The sequence below is a fragment of the Panthera pardus genome, unplaced genomic scaffold (genome assembly GCF_024362965.1).
Source record: "Panthera pardus isolate Hobbes unplaced genomic scaffold, ASM2436296v1 HiC_scaffold_27, whole genome shotgun sequence".
Lineage (NCBI taxonomy): Eukaryota > Metazoa > Chordata > Mammalia > Carnivora > Felidae > Panthera > Panthera pardus.
The window spans coordinates 81713392-81730615 of NW_026526843.1; the positions used below are offsets into that span (position 1 = coordinate 81713392).

Genomic DNA, 17224 nt, shown 5'->3' on the forward strand with positions numbered 1-17224 from the left:
GGTGGCTTTAAAGAAGTTAAGGAAAGCTTTAAACTGAAAATGGAGGGAAGGGAAAAATATCCATCCAAAAACTATAAAATGAGCCATTACAAAGGACACTGTATATGACAAAATAAGAACAGTACAAGGAGCATTTAGTATTCAACAGAGTAGAATAACTTGGGAAATGGGCAGAAATAATGGGCATGGATTCAGTGGTTGAAGCAGTTAAAATTTTGAGCTTAAGTCTTTATTTTTTTTAATATATGAAATTTATTGTCAAATTGGTTTCCATACAACACCCAGTGCTCATCCCAAAAGGTGCCCTCCTCAATACCCATCACCCACCCTCCCCTCCCTCCCACCCCCCATCAACCCTCAGTTTGTTCTCAGTTTTTAACAGTCTCTTATGCTTTGGCTCTCTCCCACTCTAACCTCTTTTTTTTTACCTTCCCCTCCCCCATGGATTTCTGTTAAGTTTCTCAGGATCCACATAAGAGTGAAACCATATGGTATCTGTCTTTCTCCGTATGGCTTATTTCACTTAGCATCACACTCTCCAGTTCCATCCACGTTGCTACAAAAGGCCATATTTCATTCTTTTTCATTGCCACGTAGTATTCCATTGTGTATATAAACCACAATTTCTTTATCCATTCATCAGTTGATGGACATTTAGGCTCTTTCCATAATTTGGCTATTGTTGAGAGTTCTGCTATAAACATTGGGGTACAAGTGCCCCTATGCATCAATACTCCTGTATCCCTTGGATAAATTCCTAGCAGTGCTATTGCTGGGTCATAGGGTAGGTCTATTTTTAATTTTCTGAGGAACCTCCACACTGCTTTCCAGAGCGGCTGCACCAATTTGCATTCCCACCAACAGGGCAAGAGGGTTCCCGTTTCTCCACATCCTCTCCAGCATCTATAGTCTCCTGATTTGTTCATTTTGGCCACTCTGACTGGCGTGAGGTGATATCTGAGTGTGGTTTTGATTTGTATTTCCCTGATAAGGAGCGACGATGAACATCTTTTCATGTGCCTATTGGCCATTCGGATGTCTTCTTTAGAGAAGTGTCTATTCATGTTTTCTGCCCATTTCTTCACTGGGTTATTTGTTTTTCGGGTGTGGAGTTTGATGAGCTCTTTATAGATTTTGGATACTAGCCCTTTGTCCGATGTGTCATTTGCAAATATCTTTTCCCATTCCGTTGGTTGCCTTTTAGTTTTGTTGGTTGTTTCCTTTGCTGTGCAGAAGCTTTTTATCTTCATAAGGTCCCAGTAATTCACTTTTGCTTTTAATTCCCTTGCCTTTGGGGATGTGTCGAGTAAGAGATTGCTACGGCTGAGGTCAGAGAGGTCTTTTCCTGCTTTCTCCTCTAAGGTTTTGATGGTTTCCTGTCTCACATTCAGGTCCTGCATCCATTTTGAGTTTATTTTTGTGAATGGTGTGAGAAAGTGGTCTAGTTTCAACCTTCTGCATGTTGCTGTCCAGTTCTCCCAGCACCATTTGTTAAAGAGACTGTCTTTTTTCCATTGGATGTTCTTTCCTGCTTTGTCAAAGATGAGTTGGCCATACGTTTGTGGGTCTAGTTCTGGGGTTTCTATTCTATTCCATTGGTCTATGTGTCTGTTTTTATGCCAATACCATGCTGTCTTGATGATGACAGCTTTGTAGTAGAGGCTAAAGTCTGGGATTGTGATGCCTCCTGCTTTGGTCTTCTTCTTCAAAATTACTTTGGCTATTCGGGGCCTTTTGTGGTTCCATATGAATTTTAGGATTGCTTGTTCTAGTTTCGAGAAGAATGCTGGTGCAATTTTGATTGGGATTGCATTGAATGTGTAGATAGCTTTGGGTAGTATTGACATTTTGACAATATTTATTCTTCCAATCCATGTGCAAGGAATGTCCTTCCATTTCTTTATATCTTCTTCAATTACCTTCATAAGCTTTCTATAGTTTTCAGCATACAGATCTTTTACATCTTTGGTTAGATTTATTCCTAGGTATTTTATGCTTCTTGGTGCAATTGTGAATGGGATCAGTTTCTTTATTTGTCTTTCTGTTGCTTCATTGTTAGTGTATAAGAATGCAACTGATTTCTGTACATTGATTTTGTATCCTGCAACTTTGCTGAATTCATGTATCAGTTCTAGCAGACTTTTGGTGGAGTCTATCGGATTTTCCATGTATAATATCATGTCATCTGCAAAAAGCGAAAGCTTGACTTCATCTTTGCCAATTTTGATGCCTTTGATTTCCTTTTGTTGTCTGATTGCTGATGCTAGAACTTCCAGCACTATGTTAAACACCAGCGGTGAGAGTGGGCATCCCTGTCGTGTTCCTGATCTCAGGGAAAAAGCTCTCAGTTTTTCCCCATTGAGGATGATGTTAGCTGTGGGCTTTCCATAAATGGCTTTTATGATCTTTAAGTATGTTCCTTCTATCCCGACTTTCTCAAGGGTTTTTATTAAGAAAGGGTGCTGGATTTTGTCAAATGCCTTTTCTGCATCGATTGACGGGATCATATGGTTCTTCTCTTTTTTTTTCTTAATGTGATGTATCACGTTGATTGATTTGCAAATGTTGAACCAGCCCTGCATCCCAGGAATGAATCCCACTTGTTCATGGTGAATAATTCTTTTTATATGCCATTGAATTCAATTTGCTAGTATCTTATTGAGAATTTTTGCATCCATATTCATCAGGGATATTGGCCTGTAGTTCTCTTTTTTTACTGGGTCTCTGTCTGGTTTAGGAATCAAAGTAATACTGGCTTCATAGAATGAGTCTGGAAGTTTTCCTTCACTTTCTATTTCTTGGAATAGCTTGAGAAGGATAGGTATTATCTCTGCTTTAAACGTCTGGTAGAACTCCCCTGGGAAGCCATCTGGTCCTGGACTCTTATTTGCTGGGAGATTTTTGATAACCAGTTCAATTTCTTCGCTGGTTATGGGTCTGTTCAAGCTTTCTATTTCCTCCTGATTGAGTTTTGGAAGAGTGTGGGTGTTTAGGAATTTGTCCATTTCTTCCAGGTTGTCCAATTTGTTGGCATATAATTTTTCATAGTATTCCCTGATAATTGTTTTTATCTCTGAGGGCTTGGTTGTAATAATTCCATTTTCATTCATGATTTTATCGATTTGGGTCATCTCCCTTTTCTTTCTGAGAAGCCTGGCTAGGGGTTTGTCAATTTTGTTTATTTTTTCAAAAAACCAACTCTTGGTTTCGTTGATCTGCTCTACAGTTTTTTTTAGATTCTAAATTGTTTATTTCGGCTCTGATCTTTATTATTTCTCCTCTTCTGCTGGGTTTAGGCTGCCTTTGCTGTTCTGCTTCTATTTCCTTTAGGTGTGCTGTTAGATTTTGTATATGGGTTTTTTCTTGTTTCTTGAGATAGGCCTGATTGCAATGTATTTTCCTCTCAAGACTGCCTTCGCTGCATCCCAAAGCGTCTGGATTGTTGTATTTTCATTTTCATTTGTTTCCATATATTTTTTAATTTCTTCTCTAATTGCCTGGTTGACCCACTCATTCGTTAGTAAGGTGTTCTTTAACCTCCATGCTTTTGGAGGTTTTCCAGACTTTTTCCTGTGGTTGATTTCAAGCTTCATAGCATTGTGGTCTGAAAGTATGCATGGTATAATTTCAATTCTTGTAAACTTATGAAGGGCTGTTTTGTGACCCAGTATATGATCTATCTTGGAGAATGTTCCATGTGTACTCGAGAAGAAAGTATATTCTGTTGCTTTAGGATGCAGAGTTCTAAATATATCTGTCAAGTCCATCTGATCCAATGTATCATTCAGGGCCCTTGTTTCTTTATTGACCGTGTGTCTAGATGATCTATCCATTTCTGTAAGTGGGGTGTTAAAGTCCCCTGCAATTACCATATTCTTATCAGTAATGTTGCTTATGTTTATGAGTAATTGTTTTATATATTTGGGGGCTCCGGTATTCGGTGCATAGACATTTATAATTGTTAGCTCTTCCTGATGGAGAGACCCTGTAATTATTATATAATGCCCTTCTTCATCTCTTGTTACAGCCTTTAATTTAAAGTCTAGTTTGTCTGATAGAAGTATGGCTACTCCAGCTTTCTTTTCGCTTCCAGGAGCATGATAAATAGTTCTCCATCCCCTCACTCTCAATCTAAAGGTGTCCTCAGATCTAAAATGAGTCTCTTGTAGACAGCAAATAGATGGGTCTTGTTTTTTTATCCATTCGGATACCCTATATCTTTTGGTTGGCGCATTTAATCCATTTACATTCAGTGTTATTATAGAAAGATACGGGTTTAGAGTCATTGTGATGCCTGTATGTTTTATGCTGGTAGTGATGTCTCTCGTACTTTGTCTCACAGGATCCCCCTAGGATCTCTTGTAGGGCTGGTTTAGTGGTGACAAATTCCTTAAGTTTTTGTTTGTTTGGGAAGACCTTTATCTCTCCTTCTATTCTAAATGACAGACTTGCTGGATAAAGGATTCTCGGCTGCATATTTTTTCTGTTTAGCACACTGAAGATCTCGTGCCAATCCTTTCTGGCCTGCCAAGTTTCAAAAGAGAGATCAGTCACGAGTCTTATAGGTCTCCCTTTATATGTGAGGGCACGTTTATCCCTTGCTGCTTTCAGAATTTTCTCTTTATCCTTGTATTTTGCCAGTTTCACTATGATATGTCGTGCAGAAGATCGATTCAAGTTACATCTGAAGGGAGTTCTCTGTGCCTCTTGGGTTTCGATGCCTTTTTCCTTCCCCAGTTCAGGGAAGTTCTCAGCTATAATTTCTTCAAGTACCCCTTCAGCACCTTTCCCTCTCTCTTCCTCCTCTGGGATACCAATTATGCGTATATTATTTCTTTTTAGTGTATCACTTAGTTCTCTAATTTTCCCCTCATACTCCTGGATTTTTTTATCTCTCTTTCTCTCAGCTTCCTCTTTTTCCATATCTTTATCTTCTAGTTCACCTATTCTCTCCTCTGCCTCTTCAATCCAAGCTGTCGTCGTTTCCATTTTGTTTTGCATTTCGTTTAAAGCGCTTTTCAGCTCCTCGTGACTGTTCCTTAGTCCCTTGATCTCTGTAGCAAGAGATTCTCTGCTGTCCTCTATATTGTTTTCAAGCCCAGTGATTAATTTTATGACTATTATTCTAAATTCACTTTCTGTTATATTATTTAAATCTTTTTTGATCAGTTCATTAGCTGTTGTTATTTCCTGGAGATTCTTCTGAGGGGAATTCTTCCGTTTGGTCATTTTGGATAGTCCCTGGAGTGGTGAGGACCTGCAGGGCACTTCCCCTGTGCTGTGGTGTATAACTGGAGTTGGTGGATGGGGCCGCAGTCCGACCTGATATCTGCCCCCAGCCCACCGCTGGGGCCACAGTCAGACTGGTGTGTGCCTTCTCTTCCCCTCTCCTAGGGGTGGGATTCACTGTGGGGTGGCATGGCCCGTCTGGGCTACTTGCACACTGCTAGGCTTGTGGTGCTGGGGATCTGGCGTATTAGCTGGGGTGGGTAGGCAAGGTGCACGGGGGCAGGAGGGGCAGGCTTAGCTCGCTTCTCCTTAGGTGATCCACTTCAGGAGGGGCCCTGTGGCAGCGGGAAGGAGTCAAATCCGCTGCCGGCTGCCAGAGGTTTGGCTTCGCAGAAGCACAGAGTTGGGTGTTTGTGCGGAGCAAGCAAGTTCCCTGGCAGGAACTGGTTCCCTTTGGGATTTTGGCTGGGGGATGGGCGGGGGAGATGGCGCTGGCGAGCGCCTTTGTCCCCCACCAAACTGAGCTCTGTCGTCCGGGGGCCCAGCAGCTCTCCCTCCCTTTGTCCTCCAGCCTTCCCGCTTTCTGAGCAGAGCTGTTAACTTATGACCTCCCAGACGCTAAGTTGCGCTTGCTGTCAGAACACACTCTGTCCGGCCCCTCCGCTTTTGCAAGCCAGACTCAGGGGCTTGCTTGGCCCACAGGCTGCCCCTCCGCCCCGGCTCCCTCCCGCCAGTCCGTGGAGCACGCACTGCCTCGCCGCCCTTCCTACCCTCTTCTGTGGGCCTCTCATCTGCGCTTGGCTCCGGAGACTCCGTTCTGCTAATCCTCTGGCAGTTTTCTGGGTTATTTAGGCAGGTGTAGGTTGAATGTAAGTGATCAGCAGGACGCGCGGTGAGCCCAGCATCCTCCTACACCGCCATCTTCCCTCTCTCCCCTGAGCTTAAGTCTTTAATAGAAGGAGACAAATATGACTGCTTAGGTATCATGAAGACTTAGTGTGGAAGAATATATGGCATGGAGGTGAGAAAGTTAGGATAGAAAAAATTAAATACCATCTTTGAGAGTGTATATACCATAGGCCACCAGACCAGAGAAAGGAAAGAATGATGTAATTTCAATGCTTAGAAGAGTTGTGCTCTGTCTTTTTTCTGGAAGATAAATGAACATTAAAAAAAGAGAAGAGTTGTTTTCTCAATTGATGATTCAGTGTCAACAATTTAAATATAATTTCTCCCTCTCCCTGCCACATTTCCCCTTCCCACAACATCTTGTTGTTCTCTTTGTCTTGCCTCCTTGGCACCATTCTTTTGTAAGCATCTCGAAAGTGTTACAATAATCTTGAAACTCTCATAAGTTATCAAGAAGATTCAGGTAAACTTTGCTCATGAACTTATTTTATAATTGACAGAGGTTCTCTCTACTTGTACTATCTTGTAGCTTAAAGAATTGGACAGAGAGTGTAATAGATGTGTGTATATTTGGGATAATAGGAGTAGCCAAGTATTGCTTAGATCAGGGTCCCAAACTCAAATGCCTGCTGGAGTCAGACACCCCAATCTGAAGGGAGCAGCTGCTACTCTGTTCCACCAGATTGTTGCTATGTAAGAATATAGGTCCACGGTTACCAGATGTTCTGGGGTTTTTTAAAAAATAGGAAACCTTAATTTTTATATGAAATATTCTGCGTTTTAAATATTATCAACTTGGGCACCTGGGTGGCTCAGTTGGCTGACCATCCGACTCTTGATTTCAGCTCAGGTCATGATCCCAAGGTTGTGGGATTGAGCCCCACAACCTTGTAGAGTGTTAGACTCTACACTGAACATGGAGCCTGCTTAAGATTTTCTCTCTCCCCCTCTGCCCTTCTCCCCCATGCTCTCTCTCTCAAATAATAAATAAATAAATAAATACATAAATAAAGTAATTAAAAAACAAACAAACAAAAAAAACACTAGGTGGGCCAAAAAAACACACAACCACTCAGTGGTGAATTATAATTTAGATTATGGATGGAGTTCATGGTAGAGCCTTGATTTGGTGACTTAAACTAAGTCTGGCTCTTTGTCCATTCAGTATGGGTTTGGTTCCAGCTTGGTGGGTGTGAATACTTCTCCCAAATGGCAAACTTGTATGTTGGTTTGTATCTCATAAATGTAACTCTAAACTTTCTTGAGGTAAAAATGGTAAATAGACTCAATGCTTGGTTAGAGTCCGTCTGTTAAATAAGGAAGTGAAAAAGCAGTGACCAGACTTGAAGTACATAAAGAAAATAATCAGAAGGTATTTCCTTTTTGGTGCCTTTTTTTCCTCTCTTACCAGATCATGAATCCTTTGAATTCATGATAAATACTTTGGATTTAGTTCTTAAAATTTTAGGAAACTATTGGAGTTTTGTGAGCAGGGAAGGGATATGATCCAGCTTAATATTCTAAAAGAAACGTTCTAAAACTGATAGAACAGTATAGAGTTACAATGTGGAGACTTCCAGAAAATCTGCCTTTTTGCCTATTAATTGTTCTGTTCTAGGAATGTTCCTTTTTTTATTTTTTTTAAGTTTACTTACTTATTTTTTTAATTTTTAATGTTTATTTATTTTTGAGAGGTAGAGACAGGGCTCAAGTGGGGGAGGAGCAGAAAGAGAGGGAGACACAGAATCCAAAGCAAGCTCCAGGCTCTGAGTGGTCAGTACAGAGCTCGATGGGGGGCTGAAACTCACGAACTGTGAGATCATGACCTGAGCTGTGAGATCATGATCTGAGCCGAAGTTGGACACTCAACCAACTGAGCCACCCAGGTGCCCCGAATTATTTATTTTGTGTGTGTGTGTGAGAGAAAGATAGAGAGTAAGTGGAGGGAGGGACAGAGAGAGGGAGGGAGACAGAGAATCCCAAGCAGGCTCCATGCTGTCAGTGCAGAGCCTGACACAGGACTCGAACCTATGAATTCTGAGATCATGACCTGAGCCAAAACCAAGAGTCAGGTACTCAACCGACTGAGCCACCCAGGTGCCCAGGAATGTTGTTCTTATTTTTGTGTTCATGTCACTCATCCTTATCCCTGACCGCCAGTGGAGATGTTCTCCATGGTTCTTGGGCCATATATCTCAAGGAACTTAGAGCCTATGTAATCTTAATGTGATATCCAAAGGTAACCAATTCCTTTTCAGACTGAACTAATTTCCTTGTATTTTTGTCTGTCCCTCAGGCCATTCCTCAGATATGTGACAGAGATAGAGCCTTCCAGATGTCTGATATTCTTAACTGAGAGAACAAATTATATGGTCTTGCAAATTCATCTAACTATTCAACCTTATGCTTCTATTTTTCAGAAAATACTGAAGGAAGGACCTCTGTTGAAGAACTGTAATTCCTTCAAGAGATGGAAGCTTAGATATTTTCTGGTTCGAGGACAAAGACTCTGTTTTGCACACCATCCCGCCGTAAGAGAATATATAGAATATTTATTCTATAGAATATCTATAGAATTTTGTCATTTGGGTTAATGGGTGGGGATTTCAGGAAATGTTTGTATGGAGAAATAGGCTAATAGGTAAAGACATGTTGGCAAATATCAAGGTAGAAGTTGAAATCTATTTTTCTTTTAACTTGTTATTTTGGGCCAAATGGGGGGATACTGTTCTCTCCTTTCCCCTTCCTCTTTCCCTTCCCTTTTACAGATTCCTCAGTTAGCTTCTACACTCAGAACCAACTACATAATTTGTGGTCTTCATACAAAATGAAAATGCAGGGCCCCTTATTTAAAAATCAAGGAAAAAATGTCATTAAAGATACAAAAATGTAATGCAATGATTTGTCATGGCATCTTTTATTTGTTGTTCAATGTCATTCTAAGTAAAGAAAAAATAAAATGTTAAATTATGAGTATTTTTGCCATTCATCTGCACATTGTACAATGTCAGTTATAAAAACAAATATAAAAGCATTTAACTCATATGAAAAACCACAAAAATTATATAAGTTGCATTTAGTAGCTCATATACACACACATATATATTTTGTTCTTAACAGTATACAAAACCAGCTCAACTGTTTTTATTTCACATCTTGATATTTACACATTCTACCAATACCCTGACTAAAAGGAAAAGGAACTATGGGCTACCCTATCTTTCTTTCCTTCAATGTTATCATTTTCAACATAAATTATTGGCTAATACAGGGAAGTGACATAAGCAAGAAAGAACACAATAGAGTTCCTTGGTTGTTCATGTTTCTTAGAACATCATTGCCTTTTTCTGTATTGGAAGCAAGTCTTGGTCTCCACAGAAATTGTGGACTCTCAGGGCTAACAGTTCCCTTACGTACTCAATCATAGGTACAGCATGCTTACCTTATACTTGCTTTGAGTCTTACTGAACTCTTACACATCATGAGTCCACTGGAATTGTATGCTCATGGGCATCATGAATGCAAATGGAGTGACAAGGCATGGGGTGGACATGCAGATTGTGCATATCTCCCCTGCTCATGTCCATGAGCCATTGTCCCACTGGACTTCATTTACAAAATACACACTCAAGGATAAAGTTATTAAAAATGTCAAGATTGCAATAGAACATTAAACCAAGTGCAGGGCACTGCTGAACATGGTGCCCTGTATGAATGCACAAGATGCATACCAGTGAAGCCAGGCCTATCTGTATTCCTAGTGCTGCTATCCTTGCTGCTGGCTGGATGTTACCTATTAGAACCAGTTTATAAGGAGATGCAGGCCTCAAACTGGATAGGACTAGCAACAAAGTCAGAGGTTGCCAGCTGATAAAATAGGAACTAATAACTTCTATCTGCTCCACTAGGCCCTTAGTTAAACCATATCCCTTTATCTTCTCCAGCATAAACCCTTAGTTTTGAATAATTCTGAACCACCTAAGCCTTCCTGTAAATCCACATAAGAGTTTTAGGAAGTGTTGTGTTTTGCTTTAGTTTGGTTTGGTTTTTGTTTGTCACATGATATATCAACAAAAAATCATGATGCTAAATAAATCCCAGCACTGAAGCCAGAGATATGATTGGTTCATGGCTGTTAAAAATGCCTATTTGTGTGTGTGTGTGTTTACCTTTTAGTGTCTGTTGACATTATTAACCAGATGGTTCTTTTCCTTCTCCCTCTTATATCTTCCCAGTTTGCACGTTTTGAAACAATTGATCTGTCTCAGGTCGCCTTGGCAGAAAGCAGCTGTAGAAATCTTTTCCATAGCTTTTGTGTAAGTAACATTGGAAATGATTCAATGGGTAGAGGTGTGAGCTAGCTGGGAAAAGGGGTTGCCATACCCATGTGTTGCCTCTTTGGAGTTCAGGTTTCCCAAGTCTCCTTTGATCCTAAAGTGTATATGGGAATCCACTTAAAGTAAGCATTGCAAATGAGTGCTAAAAATTATTCATGTAAATATTTTCTACCAGCCCACTGATAGGGGAGAAAAGTGATGTCCCTATTCTCTAACACCAGCCTGGTATAAAGCTGAACTGACTTCTGGGTGGTGGGGAAGTGACTATTATGAAAAAAATCAATTCTCCTGGTGAAGGTGATTTAGAAGAGTATCATTGAGAGGCTTTCAAGAGACTGCTAATATATTGTATAACATATCAGGAAAATCAAACTACATGACACTCTCTCCTTTGATCTGATAGATAATAACCTAAATCCAAAGTGAAAACTACCTTGTGCTGAGATTACCTCAAAGAAAGCAGAGGATTTTCTATGGATGCATTCAAGGGTTTGGAACTGCTGAAATGTCCTAAGTCTTTGCTTATTCAAGTGAATCCAGACCAGAAATCTCACTGAAAAATAGCAATCCCATTGGCCCAGGAATTCTCCTACCCACCTCCTCCCAGAACTGTCTTCTTCCAGCCTCAGTGATGGGTTATGGAGACTGGGGTTCCCCTTCAGGAGAGCGGTACTTAGCAGACTAAAGAGCTACAGGCCCAATACCCCTACTTCTATCGCTGGTCCACACTTCATAATCTTTTGAAAGGAAAGCAATAGGCTATAAGAGGGAGACCCTACTATCATTTCTCTCTTATTACATCACACTGACCTAGGGTAAAGTTAAGAGTTCTGTTGGCCCAGTCCCAAAAAGCTCAACCTTTAGGTGATGAGCATACAGGCTGTTTTTCATCTTTATTCTACAAAGAAATCCCAAGGACTAAGATGTCCCTTAGCCTAATTAAAACACAGAGGCACTGTTCATCAGCCCCACACAAGAGTGGGTTTGGACAAAATGAGTGGCATTATCACAGTTCCCACTAGATTCTATTCCCATCTATCACAGAATCATGCTGTGCTACATGCAAAAGGAGAAAAACAATTGCTTGTTGGTATTGTGAGCACTAGTTCCAAGATTTGGGAGGCTTGTATTAAAGACAAGTAGGGTTACTGAAGCAATCGCTGATGCTATAGCCATCTGTGTCCCTCCTACCTTCTGGCAAAAAACTAAGTCCTGACTATGGTCTACCTCTGTTAGACCCTCAGCATAGTTTTCTCATTATTCCTGCTGGGGTTCTTACACCAACCAGGATTAAGAGACATAATGGTAAAATTCTCTTCAGGTTGGCTTGACCATAAGCAAGAAAGAAACTGGATTTTTAGATTCCTCACTATTTTTACTCTCTCCTCAAACAGAAAGAGGTACACCCTGCTGAAGCATATACCATTTTTACCATTTTTTAAGTAGATAGAGCATCAGTGAGTAGGATTTTCAGGCAACCTCTCTGGAGTAATAGATGGTCCATGGCTTAGTACTTAAGAGTATATATTCTGGACCCAAAGAATCTAGATTTTAATTCTAGGTCAGCTTTCTAACTACTAGGTGGCCTTAAGCAAGTCATTAAACTCTCTTTGCCTTAGCTTTCCTGACTATGAAATGAGAAAAATAATAATGCCCATCTCATGGAGTTTTAATGAAGATTGAAATAAATAGTATACATAAAGTGTAATAGAACAGTAACTGGCACATAGTAAGTGTCATTAAAGTGTTATTTATTACTATTACCATTATTATTATTTGGGGTAGGTATCTGAGAATTTGTCTTACATTTAAGAAGTGGCTTGGGTTATGGTTGATAGTCCTGTCTAGTTCCTTAGAGAGTTCACAGGCTCTGTTTGGGAGCAAACTTGTAGAATGTGAACCAGCTAATAATGTGACTTTTTGTTTAGGTGATCACACCACAACGAAAAGTTACCCTGGCTGCACCCAACCGAAAAGACATGGAAGAATGGATCAATGTCATAAAAACCGTCCAACAGGGAGAAATTCGCAAGGTAAGAAAAATAGTAGAGAACTCACACAACTCTCAGAAGTAAATGTTTAATTGGTTGTATTAGTTAAGCCACCTTTCAAAAAGGGAAATAGAAAATGGAAGTAGAGAGACCATGTGGTCAGGAATTATAGATGGATATCATTAGGAAACCTGTTTAGAACTATTTATAAATAGGAGTAATTCACTTAGACTCAAACCATGGTAAGTATGTGGTTTAGATACCTCTTTTTTTAAAGAATATAATTTATTGTCAAATTGGCTTACATATAACACCCAATGCTCATCCCAACAAGTGTCTTCCTCTTTACACATCCATTTGATATGTAGATGTCACTATATGCCCGATGGATGAGTCATTCAAGATGTATGTGAGCAGCTAACCTCGATGTTCTTATGTTAGCAAAGCTGTAATCAGCAGTTTTGACCTGGGTCTGATGAGTGGCTACAATAACAGCTAATGAAACTCGAGCTCACAGAAGAGAAAAAAATAGACAAAGATGAAATAACTATTCAGTAGAAAAGGCAGGATTTGGACCCAGGCTGTGTGACTCTAAAACCTATGTCCTTAAACCCTATGCTAATGTAGGAGGAAGAGCAAGGAGCAGTCCTCTCCAAAGATTAGCAGAATTCTTATTATTAATACCAAACCTCTGGCCACTGCTCCCTGCAACAAATGGTATACCATTCAAACTCTGGGCTATGCCCTCGTTCCACTCCTCTGAAGACCTACAATAGTTAGAAGTTTCAAAAGGGGAGGGATTTTTGTCATTTGTTTCCTTGTATCAGTGTGTGGCACATAGTAGAGGCTCAATAAATATTTTTTAAATGAATAAATGAATCTGAGGGTAATCTCAGAGCCAGGGTTTAGAAAGAGAACGATACATAGTTCATCCTAAAGCAAAAAAAGCTGATATTTTAATTAACTAGCAAAAGATAGAGGATTGTTATGGGCATTTGGGATGGACCAATGGTAATAATGGGTTTTATAAGTAAAAATAATGCCATGGAAAAAACCATGTGTCCTCATTTCCCTATGACTCCTCTGGCTCTTAAACACTTATTTTCATTGCTACACATGGCTATTAGTACATGATAAGTTGACTGAACTGGGGCCTAGGTATCTCCCCACATAACTGTAAGGCCTCTCCCAGGCTCACATTGTCTATGCATAATTGAGAAATTCTTGATTAGAATCTGATGATGGTCTTTATATTAAATACTCTCATTGTTTTACTTCTTTGTTATTTTCTTCTTCCTTTCCTAATAGAGGATTTCATCCCATTCTTCCCCCTCCACTCCAATTGAGCCCACTATGGCATAGAATTAGTGGTAGCCACAAAAAGTTGTGATTTGCATGCTCCTCTTCCATCATCATCCCTGTGGGATAGTCCCTGGAGTGGTAAGGACCTGCAGGGCACTTCCCCTGTGCTGTGGTGTATAACTGGAGTTGGTGGGCGGAGCCACAGTCAGCCCTGATGTCTGCCCCCAGCCCAACACTGGGGCCACAGTCAGACAGGTGTGTGCCTTCTCTTCCCCTCTCCTAGGGGTGGGATTCACTGTGGGGTGGCATGGCCTGCCTGGGCTACTCGCACACTGCCAGGCTTGTGGTGCTGGGGATCTGGCGTATTAGCTGGGGTGTGTAGGCAAGGTGCACAGGGGCAGGAGGGGCAGGCTTAGCTTGCTTCTCCTTAGGTGATCCACTTTAGGAGGGGTCCTGTGGCAGCGGGAGGGAGTCAGACCCATTGCCGGAGGGTTGGCTCTGCAGAAGCACAGAGTTGGGTGTTTGCTCGGATCAAGCAAGTTCCCTGGCAGGAACTGGTTCCCTTTGGGATTTTGGCTGGGGGATGGGCGAGGGAGATGGCGCTGGTGAGCTCCTTTGTTCCCCAACAAACTGAGCTCTGTAGTCCGGGGGCTCAGCAACTCTCCCTCCCTTTGTCCTCCAGCCTTCCCGCTTTCTGAGCAGAGCTGTTAACTTATGACTTCCCAGATGCTAAGTCGCGCTTGCTGTCGGAACACACTCTGTCCGGACCCTCCGCTTTTGCAAGCCAGACTTGGGGGCTCTGCTTGGCCGGCAGGCTGCCCCTTCTCCCCGGCTCCCTCCTGCCAGTCCGTGGAGCACGCACCGCCTCGCCGCCCTTCCTACCCTCTTCTGTGGGCCTCTTGACTCCGCTTGGCTCCGGAGACTCCGTTCTGCTAGTCTTCTGGTGGTTTTCTTGGTTAGTTAGGCAGGTGTAGGTGGAATCTAAGTGATCAGCAGGACGTGCAATGAGCCCAGCGTCCTCCTACGCTGCCATCTTCCACTCAAAGCATCTTTAGATCAAGTCATGCAGCCTTTATTTGAATGCTTCCAAAGATGGAGAACTAAGATTCTTACAAAAGAGTCCATTCAGTTGTTAAAGTTCTAAATGTTAGACCGTTTTTCTAGTCTTTGGCCTAGTAGAATAACTTTCTAACATTTCAGTTTGTGCTACAAGAATGGCATCTGCTGCCCCTTGTGGTAGAAACCTTCCTGTTACTAGAAGCATTTAAAGCAAACTATTTAAGGAACTGCTTCTGAGAATGTTGTATAAAAAATTAATTTTTCATAGTGACATCAGAAAGATTGTGGATTAGGAGGTCCCAATGCTCATCCTCTCTCCCACAAAAACATCCAGAACAACAAATAAAGAGGTACATCCTAGCTAGAATAGCTCTGAAAGAGCTCCAGAATACAATAAAGAAGCTGTAGAAACTCTATGGAGCACAGAGACAGAATGGCCATGTAGAAAAGCATAGCTAGTTATTTACATGCATTGCCCCAGCCTCCAGTCTGGCGGGAGCTTGGGGCCAAAAAGAATCCCCTTAGTCTGACTTCCCTCCATAAGGGAAAAGGAGAGCAGGAGGATTCCAACAGTCCTCATCAATGCTGTGGACACATGCAACTTCCACCATGGAGATGCTCTACAGAGTTTATTGATGCTAAAACAATCAGTTACCTGGAGCCCATGCTGCTGTGATGCTCCCCAAGAGAGCTATTGCATTAATGTCCCTGAAAAAGCTGCTACCACTGTGCCTACACTGGGGAAGTGCCACTGCATGCACCCCACTAAGCTGTCAACACTGCATCTTGATCCTCCCTACAACCAGAATCACAACCTCCACTCCTGCAACCGTACACACATCCTGGACTCCAACTCCATGGCTGCTCAGCACACACCCATGCCACACACACCAGGGCATCATGATAAATACACCTGTGCCCCAGTCCATAATACCAGTTTTTATGGATGACCCTGAACTCCAACCCCAGTGCCATGGCCACTCTGCAGGTGCCCACAGCCCAGACATCAACACCATTGCCACTGCAAATGTGTTTGTGACCCTGATTCAGGCACCTACAGACACGTGTGTGCCCACACACTGAACTTAACAATAATAGGGATCTTCTTGGCAATGACTTCCTTTGTAGAGAAAAAGGAGAACAGGATAACCAAGGAGCCTTCACCACCAAGGAGCACAACAGCTCTTACCACCATTGTGGAATCCCACAGCCTTGACCAACACTGGCCTCAGCTGATGGAGCTCCACTGAAACTTTGCTGCTGTGCCCTTCCTAAAGCAGGAACTGCTGCTGCACACCTTGAAACCAGAGCCGCCATATCCAACCCAAATTGATATCCTCACAACCACCTATAGATAAGTCTTTATCCCCAAAGAGAACCTGTAAAGTCTGAAAGAGGTGACTGCTCCATCAAGTGTGCAGACATCAATGCAATGGTACCAAAAATACAAAAAAAAATCAAAAAAACAGAACACAACCAAAGAATTAACAATAGTTTTCTGGTAATTGACATCAAAGAAATAAAGATCTATGAATTTCCTGAAAGAGAAGTCAAAGTAATTGTTTTAAGGAAGTTCAGTGAGCTCCAAGAGAGCACAGATGGATCATTCAGTGAAACCAGGAAAATAATACATGAACAAAATGAGAACCTCAACAAAAGAAATCATTAAAAAAGAGCCAAATTTTTGAGCTGAATAATACAATAAATGAAATGAAAAATGCAGCAGGGAGCTTTAACAGCAGACTTGATCAAGCAAAAGAAAGAATCTGCAAACAGGTCATTTGAAATCAGTCAGAAGAGAAAAAAATAATTAAAAAGCATGGATAAAAGCAAGCAAATATATGCATTATGGGAATCCAAGAAAAAAAGAGAAAGGGGCAGAAAGCTATTTAAAGAAATAATGGTTGAAAACTCCCCAAATCTTGGGAGAAAGTTGGAAATACAAGTTCATGAAGCTCAAAAGACTTCATACAAGATCTCTTCACAAAGAAGACTACACCAAGACATAATCAAATTGTTAAAAGTCAAGAACAAAGAGAATTTTGAAGGCAGCAAGAGAAAAGTAACCTATTACATATAAGGGAGCCCTAATAGGAGTATAAGCAGTTTTTTTCAATATATATCTTCCCCACCAGGAAAGAGTGAGATGATGTAATCAAAGTGCTGAAAGAAAAAAAAACTTACATACAAGAATACTATACCTGGTAAAATTATCCTTTCAAATGAAGGAGAGGTAAAGTCTTTCCCAAACAAAAACTGAGGGAGTTTGTCACCACTAGACCTGCCTTAAAGATGGGTACAAGAAATGATTAGAGGAGTTCTTCAAATTGAAATAAAAACACGCTAAACAATATGAATGCTTATGAAAGCATAAAGCTCACAAGTCAATGTAAATAT

The 17224-nt window shown here is 41.1% G+C and overlaps 1 protein-coding gene across 1 annotated transcript in view; it reads left to right on the top strand.

The window, feature by feature from the left end:
* The window catches only part of DGKK (diacylglycerol kinase kappa), a 181007-nt gene that overhangs the window by 56508 nt on the left and 107275 nt on the right, over positions 1–17224 (top strand). The window contains exons 2-4 of the mRNA XM_019417507.2: positions 8559–8669; positions 10374–10454; positions 12404–12508. Of these exons, the coding sequence (XP_019273052.2) occupies positions 8559–8669; positions 10374–10454; positions 12404–12508 (297 nt within the window). The remainder of the gene's footprint in view (positions 1–8558; positions 8670–10373; positions 10455–12403; positions 12509–17224) is intronic.